Source organism: Micrasema longulum, unplaced genomic scaffold, assembly GCF_059751315.1.
Source record: "Micrasema longulum isolate JH-2025_06_02 unplaced genomic scaffold, ASM5975131v1 h1tg002312l, whole genome shotgun sequence".
In the NCBI taxonomy this organism is placed as follows: Eukaryota; Metazoa; Arthropoda; class Insecta; order Trichoptera; family Brachycentridae; genus Micrasema; species Micrasema longulum.
In genome coordinates this window covers 284,336-302,937 of record NW_028279464.1, presented here as the reverse complement: position 1 = coordinate 302,937, position 18,602 = coordinate 284,336, and the positions used below count along the sequence as shown (strand labels likewise).

General features: G+C 31.8%; 1 protein-coding gene and 1 non-coding gene across 2 annotated transcripts; one reads left to right on the top strand and one right to left on the bottom strand.

Moving 5' to 3' along the window:
- Positions 1-5,106: 5,106 nt before the first annotated feature.
- Positions 5,107-5,179, bottom strand: TRNAS-GCU (transfer RNA serine (anticodon GCU)). Its single transcript has one exon. It is a non-coding gene; the product is annotated as a tRNA-Ser (tRNA).
- A 2,550-nt stretch (positions 5,180-7,729) lies between these two features.
- Positions 7,730-16,974, top strand: LOC148272512 (endochitinase-like). The gene is made up of 3 exons (XM_088239959.1): positions 7,730-7,882; positions 12,863-13,059; positions 16,855-16,974. The coding sequence occupies exons 1-3, from the start codon at positions 7,876-7,878 to the stop codon at positions 16,906-16,908; spliced, it is 258 nt and encodes an 85-aa protein (XP_088096085.1). The 5' UTR covers positions 7,730-7,875; the 3' UTR covers positions 16,909-16,974.
- Positions 16,975-18,602: the final 1,628 nt, after the last annotated feature.

Below are 18,602 nucleotides of genomic sequence, written 5' to 3'. Positions count from 1 at the left end.
ATTAGGGCACCTATCATACATTGTTTTTCCGCACATTCGCCTGAGGGATCGCATTTCAACAGCATTCAGTCTACTTTCGTCCCTTTTTTTCTAACTCCATGCTTCGCTTCCATACATTAGGGTTGGTACCAGAACTCCATTATGAACTGCTAATTTAGCCTCTTGCGATAGACACTTATTTGCTACGACAGACTTTAAGGCACCATTAACTCTGTTACCGGCACTAACCCTCCTTTCAATATCCTTGTCCATATTTCCATCTCTAGTAAACATACTACCCAGATATACAAATCCTTCGACCTGTTTCAAACTATCTCCATTTACTACAATCTTACATTCAGTCATAGTTACATTTCTTTCAAAGACCATGACGTTCGACTTTTGCACATTCATTAGCAAATCACTCTCCTTGCACACTTCGTAAACCTTTGTAACCAAGGATTGCAGTTCCTCTTCGCTGTCAGCTAGGAGGACTGCGTCATCGGCGTACAGAAGGCAACTGACAGTTAGATTACTCATTTTCGCTCCCACATCCATACTTTTCAATTCTTTCATACATTTATCCATGTATATGTTGAATAACCACGGTGACATTACACATCCCTGTTTGACTCCTTTAGGGATGTCAAACCAGGAAGTTAATGACCCATTTACCCTTACACACGCTACACTATCTTTGTACAAAGAAGCAATATAGCGGACAAGGTTGTCACTCACTCCATACTCCGATAGAACCATCCATAATTTTTTCCTATCAACTCGATCAAATGCTTTTTGCAAATCAACAAAAGCGCAAAAAAGCTTCTGGTTTTTCGCCAAAAACTTTTCTGTCATATTGCGTAATGCAAATATTTGATCCATACATCCTCTACCATTCATAAATCCACTCTGTACATCCCATACTTTCTCCTTGGTCACGTTTCTTACTCTTTCTATCAGTATTCTTCCATACATTTTGCCGACAGCGCTCAGAAGACTGATAGCTCTGTAATTCCCACACTCCACCTTAGAACCCTTTCCCTTGTATAACGGCATAACAACTGCCCTCCTCCAATCAGGTGGAGTCCTTTCCTCCTTGAGACACAAGTTAAAAAGTTTATGCAGCCATGTGAGAATTAATTTGCCACCCGACTTAATAAACTCTGCTGCAATACAGTCATACCCTTGCGCTTTACCATTCCGCATACATTTGACAACGCTGATAATTTCTTTCATACTAATCTGACTTACCTCATCATTTGCGTATAAATATATTTTGATAAAAACGCACTACTTTTAATGGCGTCACTGGTTCATGTGAATCAACCTATGTTCTGAGAGCTATGGAAGATTTCCGGTCTGCTTGTCGCTTCTGGACCAATGGGAAGAACTGAATGAGAATAAGCGGAAATGAACCTCTGACGTCACACGCGGGGTTATTTCAGAAATACAAAACTTTGAAAAATCGAAGCGCTGATAATACGATATATAAAAATTAAAAAAAAAAAATGAATTAGTTTAACCGTCTATTAACAAATACAATTTTTTAAAAAAAACACTGAACTTCCTCATTATGTTGAAATAAATGTACTTTTACCTGATAATCTTTAATTGTATCTATCCCAGAATGAGTTTGTTAACTCACGGGAATACAATAATGTTTTGTACATTTTTGTATTTTGAAAAAAAAAAATTAAAAAAAAATTTGTGTCACATGAGCAACTTCCATACGCCGCTGTTTTTTTGGAACAAATTTTGCTGCCACGCGTTTCATCCCCGAAACATCCAAAAAAAATTCATGGCATTAGCCAATCAATATGCCAACATTATCAGCGACTTCTCTGATTGTGATCGTTCATAACCATTTCATTATCTTTTTCCACGTTTTCATCGGTTGTTGATGTGCTGGGGCGTCCAGGCCGTTCGTCATCTTCAAAGTCTTTACGGCCATCTTGGAAACGCTTATACCACTCGTAAACTCTTGTTTTACTCATGGCAGACTCATCATATGCCTTTGTTAACATTTTACAAATTTTGTTACATTTTATTTATTTTTTTACACGAAATTTGATACAAAAACTCTTTGATCAATTTTTTTAACAAATGAAAATCACTGAGCTTATAAAACACGTCTTTCCTTCGCGGCTGCCACATACAAATTAAACAATGAATACAGCTGAAAATTTTAGCATACTTCTAGGGCATTTATACCAACATAAAATTTGGCAATCGGATTCTTTAAACCCACGAAATTAAAAAAATCCCGTTTATTTTTTAATACACCTCGTATATACACAATCAGCTTTTACCCACGAGCTCGCTTGCGTGGTATAAGGTAGAAATTAAATATTCCCGATGGAATGATATATTGTTTCGGGATAAAAAATAGCTTGTATCAATTGCCGGTCCTCGAATATCACTAAATATATCGAATATGCTAAAAATAAGACGATCCATTAGTTTATGGCGATGGAGCACCGTTATTGTTTTAGTATGATTTTAATTTTCCATTACAAATTTTTGCAAAGTAGTGATACTTTTTCCAATGCGAAAAATCACATTAATCAGTCTCTCCGTTGCGACGTGAAAGAAGAATTTATTTTCCCACTTATAATTTTCCCGAGCGAGTGACATTTTTTTCGATAAAAAACAGTTTGTGACTCTTGTCAGCTTTTCGTCTATCCAGATACATAGGTAATCACATCAATCGGCCGCTCCGTTGTGACGTGAAGAAAACAAAACCGAACAGACAATCGCACTTTTGCATTTATAAAATTACTACTAATTCGTAGTACTTCTACAAGTACGGATTCAATAATTTATTTTCCGTTATTTTGAAAAACAGTCATTTAATTAAAGCTTGTTTAAGCAAAATATGACTTCATTATTCAAAATAATAACAGGGATACATCGAGTCTTGTTTTTTATAAAGACTCATATGACAATATAGCCATACATATTGGTGGCCCCCTTGGTATAATGGTTAAGACGATTGACTCATGCACGGAAGGTTCCAGGTTCGATTCCCGGTGAGAACACACAAGTTAAATGTCATTTTTCTCAAGGCTGTAATTCACCACTTTAATTATGCAAGGGTGAAACAATGTTGTGACGCGAGAGATAGGCGCAAAAGTTAATTCCTCAATAGCTTAGAGAGCGCATGAACTGATCCAAGATGGTCCAACAAGGTCAGCCAACACACACGTTATTATGATGTTTACTGCCACTTAATATATAATGGAAATCGACTCACCTGTTTTGAAATGATCACCGTCGCTTCACCAGATAATACATGCGGGAATGATGCGGATGTTGGGTTCTTTCTTATTCTGCTTTGTGCATCAGTATTTTTGGATATTGGGATGCGGTGAGGATAATAATGCTGACACTTTAGCGGTAACTTTATACAGCAAGATAGCGGTACGAATATTATTTGTTGTTAGTTTTTCATACGGATCACAGAAGACTTCATTTGTTTTAAGAAAAAAATATAGCTGTCAGTTTTATTTTAATATGGAATTTGTGAATTGTTGCAATGCGGTAGCTACTGCCAGGCTGCTCGGGTTCCTACTTCTCAACGAAAAGCCGACAGCCAAAACATATAAATGGCAGTAAACATTCACGCGTAACCACAACGGTTTGTTAATTTTGTATGTATTTTCATTTTAAACAACAACAAAAACAGAGACATTGAGGGGATCCGAGGAACGGCGAAATATACATCTTCTTTCCTTCTCAATATGCATAGAGTTTGTATTCCTTAGGAATAATTGAGTCCACTTCCCCCTATGCGCAGGACATTATAACCGCCGCGGGTGGATGGAGGAATTTATGGTCCCTTCAATGCTCTCAATCAACTAGGATTTATTGGGATTTTGGACACTTATCTGGATTCGGTAAAAATAATATTCTGCTACAGTCAATAACAAATAAAAATGTATCAATATACACCTTTTATTTTAATTTGCAAAAAATCTAGATTAATGTTAGATAATACCTACTTAAACGATAAGGCTCATTATCTTCATATAATATATTGGTATGATTCATAGTTTTTGCTGATTCACAATAAATAATAAAGCATCATTGAAAATAAATTGAAAAATAATGCAAATATAATTGATTATGTGTAAATGAGTGTAAATCTATACTCGATTACTATCTGCTGCATTAAAAACACGTTTTCGAATTAATAGAAAAACGTGGAAACTCTAGTAAGATACAGAAAAATAAAATTGACTATAAGTGTCGCAGCAATATCATAATTTTAATAAATATTTCAGTACATAGAAAAAAAAACCAGCATCATTAAAATGGCAATTAATAATTGGGAAAAAAACGTATTTTTTTTAGTTTTATGGATATTTTTTAGTTTAGCTTTAAGTCTTAAAATTGAGTCTTATTTCGACTATCCTGATCATTTTTGAAAATTGCAAATGCTCTCAGAAGAGAAGCCATCTGACTACTGATTTCATACATTATCATCGGGATTAGCAATTAGCAAAAATTGACAAATCTGCCTTCCTTCCGTACTTTTAATTTTATTTGCTTTTTATATATCTTGATATTTTATGATATAAAACAAGGTATGAATAATAAATTATTCAATTCCAAAGAACACAATATAAAAAAATAAACAGATATAAATATTAAGTATAAATTATACAAATTTAGATTCATACATAAACAAATATACAAACTAAGAGTATCATTGAAATCAACAAACTAATAGTATAATAGTAAAAAATATAGTAGTATTGAAAAAAACAAAATAATGGTATCATAGAAGCCAATAAAAAAATTATTGATATATAAAAACGCAATTGAAATGATATTTAAGATATGGTTTCTAAAAACTCACCCTATGCTATAGAAAGAAATAGGAGCAATAAATAATATGCTAAACAACAGTGTATACTAAATAAAATAATACAAAAATTATCATTTTCATCATTCCCTTTCCGCACCTAATGGTGCATGGGGCACTGCATTGGTAACCAAACGCAGCGTATCTGGATAATTTTTGTTGCATGAAGGTATTATGATTAGTATTACGCTTCAGGTACCAGTCCAGGGACTATGAAATATTCTAGTAAAAAATTACTCTTTTAAATAAATATTTCATATCAACCATGTCGGGAATCGAACCCGAGACCTCTTGCATAGCAGGCAAACGCGCTGACCATTACACCACGAGGCCGACAAAAATATTATTAAGTTAATTATTTTTTTAAGATTTATAAATCAGTATTTTAAGAGGACGTTTTCAAATTTTCGTGAACAAGTATTTCATTAAATGCATTTTATAGACTAATATCTATTAAGAAACGAAGATTAAGGAGGAGTTAGCTTGCTCACTACATACAACATACGGCATCTAAGTACAGAAAAAAATACAGAAGTGCAAAGTAACAAATGTTTTCTTTAGCAAAGAATTATTTGTTAACAAACTAGAAAAGCTGCCGAAAGGAACTCGCTGTAATCTAGTAGTCTTATGTAAAAAAATAACATAGTTTAGACGTATATACAAATAATATTGTCATTATTTTTCAGTTACAGTGTGTAATGCGGCGTTATTTGGAAAAAAGCACAGCAATTTATTTGAATTACAATTAAATTATTATAATATAAATTAGGGAGAAATAAACAAAGGAATAGATAAAAATGAAAATCTTTGTTTTAGTAAATACCCCATTTGCACAACAGTTTATTTTAAAAAAACTTTGCCTTATTACAGACATTTGTGTAATTATTAAGTTTTAAAAAATAATGTGGTACGTAAACGAACAAAGGTTTTGAATTTCAATCTAAAGAAAAATATTGTTGTTGAAAGTTAGTGCTTCAAACAATTTAAAAAAAAAAATCCTTTTGGCATGTAAAATTACAAGGAAGTATGTATTTATGGCAGCTTCACTACCTACAAAAATATATGTTCTGAACATAGAATTAAGACTTGTCCAGAAACCGCATACGCACATCAAACAGAAGGCGACTCAACTACTCATAAATGAGTAGGTTTACGTTTTGACCAATTCGTTTCATTGTAGATGTTGCTCAGTACGCATCTTCTGATTTGAATTCAACTATGCCGTGTTGTGTCCTTTTAAAGAGTAAAAATACTGCTAGGATCTTAAAGAAACAGGATGCAATCACATTTCATGTGTAATTAGCAAATGAATGTGTATATAACAAATGCATTACTTAAAAATTAAATTATTTTTCCATCTGTCAGATTGTCGAAGAAACAAAATGGAAATTTTATTAGTGTTGCCAGGGTAGTAAGTTTGCTTACCCTACTTTGCTCATCTAATGAGAGAATTAATGAAAATTGGATCTTGGATTAAACAACTCTGTGGTGGACATCTGACCGATATTATCTTCAAAACATCAAATATTATTTAACATGATATAAAGATATCAGTTTTATATAAAATAAAATTTGTTTTATTTTTTAATTTTAAAGTTCATTAATTCAATTACTACTATTAAATGACCCTTTACTTATCTACTATGTTGTTTCAATCAATATTTTCACGTGCACAATAACATTTTAGAGGAATTAACAGATTGATTTTTTTACATTACATTTGTGTTATGATTTTTTTTCCCATCAAGCAACATTACGCTGCAACCTCACGAATGCGCGCGGCGAAAGTAGGACATAGCGGGGGAATTATTGGACACAGTCCGATGTATTCAAATATGATTCTACGCTTCTTCTGGACCATTCTAAATTATATGGTTCTTAAGCTACATATGAGTAGATACACTTATATTATATGAATATATAATAATATAAAATTACGAAATTAACAATAAATGTACACATCAAAAAATACATATTTGAGGGTACTTCAAGCAAACTTAAAAATCTCCACCAAAAACAGAAAGTTAGTTTTTGATGCAACGATGCACTTTGTAGCTGCAAGACGATTAGTAATCTAGCTTCAATAGTTAAATGTTATCAACTGTTAAATATCTCAATTCAATAAATGGGGTCTAGAGTTCCAACCGTCCATGCTCTCAGTAGCTGCAAGACTTGTTGTAATCTAACTTCTTTTTTTATAAGTTTGATTTTTTTAATTTTTTTTAATATCAAATAAAAAATGTAAATAGAGGCTAGATTTTTTACCGTCCATGCGCTCTTTAGCTGCCAGACGTGCTGGGATATTTATTAATTGTACAGCGCCCTTGAGGTGATTTTCACAAAAATGGCGCTGTATAAATTATTCAAATATATATATTACTATTATTAAAATGGCCACTTAATTCAGCCAATGATAGATTGTAAGCCCTGTAAATGCCTAGGCTTTCATATTCCCTTCTAAAAAAATATTTTCTCCCTCTGTTGCAATAAATTAGATTTTTATAGGTAAATCTAGAAACCTAGGGAGGGAAACTCAGCCTGTTTACAAACATTTGGACATACTGAAAATATTGTTCATTATTATTATTATCATTATTTTTATTAAACCAGCCAATCACAAGTCATAAGTTCTGTAAATGCCTGAACTTCCACATTCCCTTCTCCAAAATATTCTCCATCTCTGTTGTTATATGTTGATTCTAATTTATTACTAAAAACTGCAATTCATTTTCATATTTAAGACTGATCTAAATAAATATTATTGTTACAACGCAAATAATTATTTTCAGTGTAAAGTCATAAATAAGTCATGTTTTCGATGGAAAATTGACAACTATCTTATCTTGTTATTTCTGTTCATATCCTGTTGTTAAAGTTATCATTTTAAAAAGACTTAGTTTACTTTAGCTATCAGTAATCAGAAGATATTTTATGGACAACTACATATATAAAAACTTCTGTAAAACAACATCTGCATCAGATACTGTTCTCCATCTTAGCAAATTAGAAGATTTCTTAAACGCTTCACAATGAAAGGTAAGTAACTTTTTTTCATTAATATTTTAAATACCTTAAAATTTTATCTACAGATCAATAATTAAATAAATATGCATAGGGGTAAATGTTTATTTTATTGATTAATTTAACACTTTATATACATATACAATATATTGTATACATATAAGGGCGGGCATATTGCCTTAAAGCAATTTCTTCCTACCGGTAGGTACAAACCGTTTTGTTTGAGAAAATTACAAGTACTGGACATATTCTAAGGAATTATACTGAATCATAAAATTTTATACAAAATTTAAAACAAAAATCAACAAAAAAATAAATATTAACACTATGCTATGAAGAAAGGAGATATCAGATAGTGAAATTTTAATCTTGATTTAAATGTAAATCAAGAAGGGAAGTCTCTAACATTTGTGGGTAGATTGTTGCACAATCGAGCAGCTACAACTGTGAAAGAAAAGGCAAGAAAATAAGAGCAGTTAAAGGTAATTAAAAGGGTTTTCTGGTTACTAAAACGAAGAGATAGTCCATGTTGTGATAGAGGTTGAAAGAGTTCTCTCAGATCGAAGGCTCTCAACAGGCAAAGTGGCATTATTTAAAATATTGTAAAGAAGTGATAGAATGTGAATGCTTTTTCTATGCCTGATACTGAGCCAATGATTTTGCATGCGGGATTCGGGTATGTGGTTGAATTTGCGAAGATAAAAAATATAACGTACAGAAACATTCTGCCATCGTTCCAACTTATCAAGCAATTCAGAGTATCTGGATAACATACATCTGCATAATCAAGAAGTGGAAGAACTCAGCTCTGAAATTATGTTTGCTTAGCAATTAATTGGCAAGAAATTTCGTAATCTTTTCAGTGAGTGCAAACTGCTATAAAGTTTACGACTAACTTCGTTAACCTGATCGTACCACCCTAAATACTCATGAATGATAATACCTAAGTTTTTGACTGAAATCATGAATGGAATTAGCATCTGGATAACATACATCTGCATAATCAAGAAGTGGGAGAAGTAAGATCTGGGCTGATGTTTGCTTAACATTAATTAGCAATAAATTTTGCAATTTTCCAAGTACATTAAATGTTTCAAAATATGTGTGCACGGCCGGGTTGGGTGTAAGCATTACTGTGTGACTTTTTTTTTCTTCTCATTTCTTAATTTCACGGTGTTTTTAAAAATCTCATTAATACAAAAAACAATTTAACATGAAATGCATATAAAAAATACTTGCAAATTAAAATGTAAAATATTTAGTCATTTTCCACAGAGACCTATGAAAAGTATAAATTAATTACAATACGTACAGAGTAATAAAATCAAATTAACAGTGATAAAATTTGTAGTTTAAATTATTTTTATTTAAATGTCTTTTTTTATATTCATTTCAAAACCCAAAGTTAATATTAGTAACTTTGTTTTGATGCTTTTTAGAATATTTTTACAATTCGTTTTTGAAATTAAAAATTTTTGCCATTTTTACTTTTTAAATTTAACTTTTTATGGTGATTTATTTATTCGTATTTTATTACAAAAAAAAATCCCTCTTTATTTCACATTATGCAAATTTTATAATTTTTTATTTAATTTATTACTTAATTTTACTGTTGGATTAATTATTGAGTTTTGTTATTTTTTACAATTTTTTTTTTTAAAGATGGATATGTGAAAAGTCGAAATAATAGGGAAATATAACTTTTAAATAAAGGTCTATGAAAGACCGTCCAGCCCATGTTTTTTTGTTAATTATTAATAGAATAAAAAATATGGAATAAATTTGTAACTTTGAATTCTCGCAAAAACGGTATTTCCATTGGCCACGCCCCTAATACGTCACGATTCATGTTTATTTGTACCTGGCCATTAAAATTCGTTTTGAACATTATCACGAATTTAAACGTCACAACAACCAAGGTCAAACACGTCGCGTTTTTCTAGCAACGTATTTTTTAAAAATTTATTTTTTCATTTATGTATGAAAACATTTCTCCACAATATCCATATTGATTTTGAAAACAATTAATCATTCTTAATCCAATTCATATATTTTTATCGGTATTTGTAGTATTTGATATTTCCCTATAGGCATGCGTGCGTGTAGAGGAAACGATGTCTATATTCAAAGACAGAGTAATTAACGCCATATTTGGCGTTCTATCCTCTCTACTTACCCCAATGGGGAAACGGCGTGATGGTTTGTTTGCGATTTTTTAAATAATTTATTTTTAAATTGGATCTATTATATTATTTGTCGGCCTCGTGGTGTAATGGTCAATGCGTTAGCCTACCATGCAAAAGGTCTCTGGTTCGAATCCCGACATGGTTGATGTGAAATATTTATTTAAATGGGTGTTTTCACACTTGAATATTTCATAGTACCAGGACTGGTACCTGAAGCATAAGACTGATCATCTTTCCTTCATGTAACAAAAAAATGATAAAGATACGCTGCGATTGGTGTACCAATGCATATGCACCATTAGGTGCGGAAAGGAACGATGATGATAATTATATTAATTGTCTTCTTTTTCAATTTTTCAATTTTTTTTAAAAAGGAATTACCCACTAAGCCTCTATTTTAGAGGCTTGTCAGCGAGTGGAAAAGGGGGGATATGGAAGGATGTTGTGAAAAATTCACCACAACACCCAGACCAATTGAGAAGAATATCTTTCATGGATTTTTTTTACAATTGGCGGGAATCAAACCCGCGACGCCAGTTTCACAGTCGGCCGTCTAACCAACTGCGCCACGACGCCGACGCCTGTCAATTTAATAATATTTGTTTTTGTTTCTGTCTTTCTTTTAATGTTAATTAATTGTACTACTTAATATTTTATCGTTGTAATATTTCAAATATAAAATACTTATTAGTCGTCGATCAAAATAACAACTATGAAAAAAGTATGAATGATTAATAAAACACAAAATGAATTATTGGAACAAATATTGAAATTTTACATCCATAGAAAAATTATCGCAAATTATTTCATTAATGAATTTTTAATTTTTAAACACCATTGTTGCGTATTGAAATGACTTACCAAGAAAACCTAATGATTTAAATAATATGTACGTTAACATTTTAACAATTTCAGAAAACCCTCGAAATGAACGATTGAAACGAAATTCTGCGTAACGTTAATTATTATAAAAACAATAAGTCTGCACTTTATGAAATTAATTATCATAAACACTGCTTATCTACGTCAGAAAAACCCAACATTTAAATAAAACAATAATATAGTCATAGAATTAAGAATAGTCCAGAAGGAGCGCAGAATCATATTTGAATACGTCGGACTGTGTCCAAAAATTCCCCCACTTAGACACACTTTCGCCGCGCACATACGTTAAGTCGCCGGGTTATGTTGCTTGATGGGAAAAAAAAATAATCATAACACAAATGTAAGGTAAAAAAAATATCAATCTGTTAATTTCTCTAAAATTTTATTTTGCACGCGGAAACATTGATTGACACAACAGATTAGATAAATAAAGAGTCATTTAATAAGAGTAATTGAATTTATGACGTTTGAACTTAAAATATAAAACAAATTTTATTTGACACAAAACGGATATTTTTATATCGTGCTAAATAATATTTGATGTTTTAAGGATAATATCGTTGAAATCTCAACCAAGGCGTTGTTTAATCCGAAGTCTAATTTTTATTAGTTCTTTTATTGAATGAGCAAAGTAGGGTAAAAAAATCTACCCTGGCAACACTTACGAAATTTTCATTTTGTTTCTTCGACAGTCTGACAGATGGAAAAATAATTCAATTTTAAGTAATGCATTTGTTATAAACACATTCATTTGCTAATTACACATGAAATGTGATTGCATCCTGTTTCTTTAAGATCCTTGCAGTATTTCTACACTTTTAAAGGTCACAACACGGCATAGTTGAATTCAAATCAGGAATTGCGTACTGAGCGACGTCTACAAAGAAACTAATGTGTCAAAACGTAAACCTACTAATTTATGAGTAGTTAAGTCGCCTTCTGTTTGATGTGCGTATGCGGTTTCTGGACTATTCTTAATTCTATGAATATAGTATTGCAACAGAAAGAGAAAACATTTTTGAGAAGGTAATACACAGACGCTTGGATATTGGATTACTTGGATCTACAAACATTTAAACATATTCACAACATTGTTGATCAAACTAACTGGTAAAAGAAGAAGTGATTATGTTAGAAGTAAACTGTGAAATCTCCACCAAAAATGGGAAATTAGTAAAGTTAATGATGCCAAAATAAACTATACATAAAAACCTACCTACCTGAATAACAGCGAAATACAAAACCGTCTTTAAATCTTACAAAAACAGATTTCAATTATACTACTTGATACCGCTAACTCAGCATTCTCCATTGAGTAAGTGAAGCATAATTACAAATCTCGCAATTCTCTTTCCAAAGTTTTTCGCGAATATTTCAGTAACTCCTTCAATGGAAGTTTGCTTCTAATACCCGCAAATATAAAAATGGTTTTTTTATGCGAAATGGTTCAGCCGGATGAATCTTACCCGCATGATAAAGGTTTCAGCTCTTTTACTTCACAAAGTCAGCAGATGGATGAGTTTAAGAAATGTGGATGTTTAAACATGGGCAGAATGGTGAATGTTACAGTGTGTAAAGTGGCCACTTAAACCAGCCCATGAAGGCCATAAGCCCTATTAATACTTATTATAATATTTTCCCTCTGTTGCAACAAATTTAGATCTAAATAACTCCCTAGAGAGGAAATTCAGCCAGTCTGCAAAGATTTGGACATACTCAAAACATCGTTGGACTAAACTTGATCTCCGAAATCTGAAATAATACGTAGGCTTCTAATTTTATTTTTTTGTATCCCAACTCAACACAGGACTCTTGACCTTTTAGAGTTTAAGATGCATTATTTTTAATTTTTTTTAATGATTTTTTATTTTATAATTAAAAATGGCAAATAATGCAATGATAATCTTTTTCTCTCATTTCCCAGGTTTCATGGTGTTTCTCGTCACGTTCATGATGTTTTGTTCCGCCCTGAGCGTTCCGGATTGCCCCGAGCCGCAGCCGGACGGTGGTGCTGTGCATCTTCCCAATCCAGACAACTGCGCCACATTCTACCAGTGCACTGGGCCAGCCCCCACCCTCCTAAACTGCTTCCCTGGAACATGGTTCAACCCTGCAAGTGGAGTGAGTATTTTATTCAATATCGTAAATATTTTCCGTGTCCAAGTGCCGAATCTCAGGCAAAAATCATGAAAAAGAAAATAGCAGGTTGATTTGTCCGCCTCGTAGTGTAGCGGTGGGCAGTTTGCCTATCAAATTTGAGATTCTAGGTTCTAAGGAGACATCTTTCCCAGACACTGTACCACAATTGGTTAGACACGTAATAAATTGTAAAACTAGCGTCGTGCGTTCGATTTCCGCTGGTTCACATAAAGCCAAATACGTAAATTATAACGACAAAACTATAATACATGATTTCATTTGTTATTCTGATCAGAAACTTGTAAAGGAAGCATATTTCAACATGTTGTCTTTAAAAAAATGCATTAAGTGCTCATAATATTTTTTTAAAATTGAAAATATCGCAACCATTTTTATTTTATCTTTTTCTTTTTCTTTTTATTTCGTATGATTTAAAAAAATATATAATTTCGAATAAAATTATATAGCTTCAGATTTCTAAGTAACTAAAATAGTGTAAGTCACCTTCCAAGCACAAAAGCTAGTCTCTTTTTTGGAAAGTTACAGAAATAACATTAAAAACATATAAAAGTAGATTGCAATAGAAAAAAAAAACATATATCATTTATGTAACGTATATATATTTATTTTTTATTTTGTTAAAACAAATGAAAAGTATCATTTACATAATGTATGTATAATTTTTATTGAAATGAAACCGGTTATAGTTATAAGAATAGTTATTCTATAGTTTATTATCAACGCTATTTAAACATTTCAAAGACAATTCACATTTATTATTGTATTGTGATTTTTATCTTTATTTTTGTACTTTTTTGTTTATTATGAAATATTTACGTGCATACTTCATAGATCGTCCTTTAAAATAATGTCAAGTAAAATAAAAAAAAATGTACTACTAATATGCTACTCTTTCTCTTCAATCCGCGCCTAATGTACGAGGATGGTGATTACGCCTGACTCCAGGCATGGCTCGTCTGTGGACAGTCTCCCTCCATCTGGAACGGTCTTGTGCTCTTCTATAGGCATTCATCTGTGATGATTCTGATAAGTTAGTGACTGTGCCGCTCCATCTTGTCAGTTGACGTCCACGCGACCTTGTCCCTTTGACACTTTCCAGGAGAATGGTTTTATCCGAACTATCAAAATTCCCCCTGGAAATATGTCTTAAAAACTGCAGGATAACTCGGTAGTCAGATGGCAGAAGGGATTATCTGTATTTTTGTCTATGTTTAAGTTTTCAAAAGTTTTAATTAATATTGGATGGAGGGAACTTACGACTATCATATTAAACCATTAGAAACTGTTCAAAAATTTTAATTAAAAATAATGCTTCACAAAAATCGCACTTTTCCCTCTTTCCAATTGTTCCAAGAAGCTAAACTTTTAGATTTAAGACAAATATATTGTTTCCGATGTTTAAAATGTGTATTTGAGAACCAACATTTATTTACAAGTTATTCAAATAGAGCAAGTCAAAGAAGGAATCGTGTGTTAGAAATACCACATTGTAAAACGAGGCTCGCACAGAGACATGTATATTTTATAGGCCCAAAAATTTTAAATTCTCTTTTTACTGATAATATTTTTTTTGATTCCAAACTTTCAAAATTTCCTTCTTTTAAAAAACATGCACGTTCCTGGATTCAAACTAAAGATATGAACTCTTTTTTTCTATGATTTATCTTGTTGCCCTTTAATAATAACGAATATTTTTGTGATTTTTTTATTATTTTTTATTTCCTTTTTAATTACTAAAAAAAAATAATACCAAATTATCTTTTACAGAATATTGAATTTTTTCTTTCTTATGTTATACAAAAATATTATTACTGTCCATTATTTATTATAGGAGCTAAAATTCATTAACATTTTCTTGTATACCCACCAAACAGGCCATGCCTTTGTGGGATTTTTTATTTACTATTTTTCTATTAATATGAATTACGTTGAAATGTAATTATGCTTAATTTTTTAATACTCTGTTTTATTATTATGTTTATTGTAAAAAAACGGAAAATTTAAATTAAAAAATAATAAAATAAAATATTTCAGTTTTTTATTATTGAAAAGCAACACTAAAATATTTTAGTTTGTGAATTAAAGTCTTGAAATTGAGACGTATTTCAGCTCTCCCGAACATTTTTGAAAATTACAGATGGTCCCTTCTGCCATCTGACTACCGAACTGATGGATGTAAGTTTTTTTTCTACGTCAAGTTGCTGGAAAATAGATGCATTCGTACGTCTAGCTGTCCACGGAATCCGCAGCATTTGCCGCCAACCCCACATTTCGAATGCTTCGATTTTTTTCTTTTCAGATTCCCTCAGTGTCCAACACTTCACACCATACAAGAGCACTTAATATACTACTAATAAGTAGCATAAAAATATACGCCTCTAATAGGTCACGAATCGGTCACAATTGTCAAGACCAAACTGTCGCGTTTTTGTATAGACACATTTTTTAACAATTTTATTTTAAAAATTATGTAAGAAAACATTTCTCCACAATATCCATATTGATTTTTAAAATACAATTCCATTCCGTTTCATTTTATTTATTTATTTTATTTTATTTTATTTTATTTGGGAAATCAACAGTTCTACATACATATTTTTAGTAAACAAACAAATATAGTGTATAAACTCAGAACTAATAACAGATTTCCACATAGTATACAAAGTTAGTAAAGAAAATATATTACATATCAAATAAATGCATACAATTTATACATATAATATATTATTTTCATGTACTCAATAATCAAAGATTTTTTTATATTTATTTTAAGAACATTAAGTTACTGTAAATTGGGCGGGATAAAGAGAAGAATGCTTGAAGAGAGGATAAGGAGGGGAGGGGAGATGTACATATTTATTATTATAATGTCTACTAAGTTACATAATACATTTTTAGTGTAAATTTTAAATCTGACAGAGTGATGTTTGTGTAATCTATATTTTTAAATTTTGTATTGTACATTGAAAAAGTCCTACGAAAAAAAAGCATTTTTGACATAGGATGTTTTACTTATTGGTACATGAAACAGATGGTACCGTCTACAAATCCTGGCTGGCACATGTATTGTTATTAAACCAAGCAGCTCTGTACAGTCAACCATTCCTGTCATAATTTTGTAAAGCAGTAGTTGGTCCGCACACACTCTGCGGTATTGTAGAGAAATGATTCAATGGAAGGTGGAGGCAGTGAGAGTAGATACATAAGAAATACCGGTTTTGTATTTAAAGTACTTTATAAATTTGTTTTGAATATATCATCAGTATCATCAGTTTTCTAAATCTGTGAATGCATTAAAGCAGGGATAACCCTGATATAAATTATCATGTGTTGTGGATCGGTGTATTGGAGAGTTATCTGGCGTGTACCACTTATATGTATTTTATACAATAGGAATTACACTGGTCTCAACACTCCGGTCCACAACACGACATAAAAATGTAACCCAGCCTTTATCTTTGACTAAAAATGTTGCATGATTTTCATTAAAATGTAACAATATCAGATGTAGGTATATTTTCATTAAAAGAGAACAATAGTGTGATGTGGGTATAGTTTCTTTACAAGAGAACAATAATGTGATTTAGGTATATTATTTTCTTTAAAAGAGGACAATACTGTGATGTAGGTGTACTTTCTTTAATAGAGAATAATAATGTGATCTAGGTATATTTGGTATATAGTTCTTTAAAAGAGAACAGTAATGTGATGTAGGTATATTTTGTCAAAAAATAAATAAATGTTTATTTTTTTCAGGTTTGTGACTGGCCTAGCAACGTTCAAGCAGGGATTTGTAAACCACCCAAATAGTTTTTTTTTTTAAATTTAAATAATATAATTTAAAAGAATTAGAAAATAAAAAAAATCTTATGTTAACTGCTGTTTTTATTTATTGTAATTCTTTTAACCTTTTATTTGTATACTCTCAACTGTCCTTGTGTGTTAACATATTACAACAGAGATTTCATTATTTATTTTTGCCCCACAAAAGGCCAGGAAGCCCAATTACAGTGGTGAATTACATCACAGAACACCCAGGCTTGAGAAAAATCACATTTTAATTTTTGTGTTCTCTTCGGGAATTGAACCCGGAACCTTTCGTGTGTGAGTCAAGCGTCTTGACCACCACGCCACGGAGGCCGCCAGGCGAAATGGAGAACATTTTAGAGAAAGGAATATAGAAGTCTGGCTTATGACTTGTCATTGGCTGGGTTAAGTAGTCACTTTACACACTGTGTAAATATTTTCCGGCGTTGCCTAGTATGTGGGTGGAACATTTTCAATCAGATGAATCTCACCCACGTCAATGAAGGTTTCAGCTCTTTTACTTCACAAACATCACCAGATAGAAGAATTGAAGCAATAAATTAGGTGTATTCATAAGTTTTTGCGGTTTTCGTGGAAAAGAAAATACTTAATTTTCAAGGGAAATTTATTTTTGTTTAGTCAAAATATTGGCCATCGGTTTCTACACACTTAGCCCATCCAGGTAAGTTATAAACACTATGCCCCAAAAACTGTTGGTCTTTTGCAGCAAATCATTTGTCGAGCCATTTTCCAACTTCCTTGAAATTGCTGAAGTGCTGCTCTGCGAGCGCGTGCCCCATTGATGCGAAGAGCTGATAGTCAGATGGCGCCGGGTCGGGAGAATATGGCGGGTGCGGAGGGATGTCCCATCCAAGCGATAAGGTGTCTTTCACTGGCTTTGCTGTGTGAGACAGCGCATTGTCGTGTAACAAAACCACTTTGCCATGTGTTCCGGTCGTCTTTTGATCAATGCGTTATTTGAATTATAATTTTTAAGAAAAAAAATATTTGCGTTCTTATGATTAATTTTATTTATTTATTTATTTTATTTTATTAACATAAACGGTAAATCTGCCTTTTACAAACATTTATAATACTACATACCATACTAAAATATTATATCTGATGCACTATCCAAAAAAACCCAAATCGATTCTATTTACACAGATTTTAGCAAGGCTATCGACAAAGTAAAAGATAAAATTCTAATTAACAAATTAGAACGATCTGGAATTAAAGGTACTAAATTGGTTTAAAACATATTTGTTCGATAGAAACCTGTCAGTGAAAATAAATGATATAGTATCATATAAATTTAAATCAGTTAGTGGAGTACCTCAAGGCTCGCATCTTGGTCCAGTGTTGTTTTTAATATTTATAAATGATGTAATTGATATATTTGATAATGTACATGTTCTCATATTTGCATATGATATGAAAATATTCAAAGAAATAAAAAACAAAAACGATTGTAACATTTTGTCCCATAATTTGTCCAAATTGAACATCTGGTGCTACAAAACGGTGGCACCTGTCTAGTCATTCATTCAGGCACCCTGAAATACCAAAATATTTAAATTTTTGAGGCCGTTTTCAACGAGTTACAAATAACCCACTCTTGGAAAATGGAAATCAAGTTGGGGTAGAGTAGGGTTCGAACCTCGGACCTCTGATCCGTTAGTCCGCAACACTAGTCA

Excerpts from the sequence above, each read along its gene's own strand:
- LOC148272512 (XM_088239959.1), top strand. Across the intron at positions 13,060-16,854 it reads GGTTCAACCCTGCAAGTGGA|GTTTGTGACTGGCCTAGCAA; the intron begins GTGAGTATTTTA and ends TATTTTTTTCAG.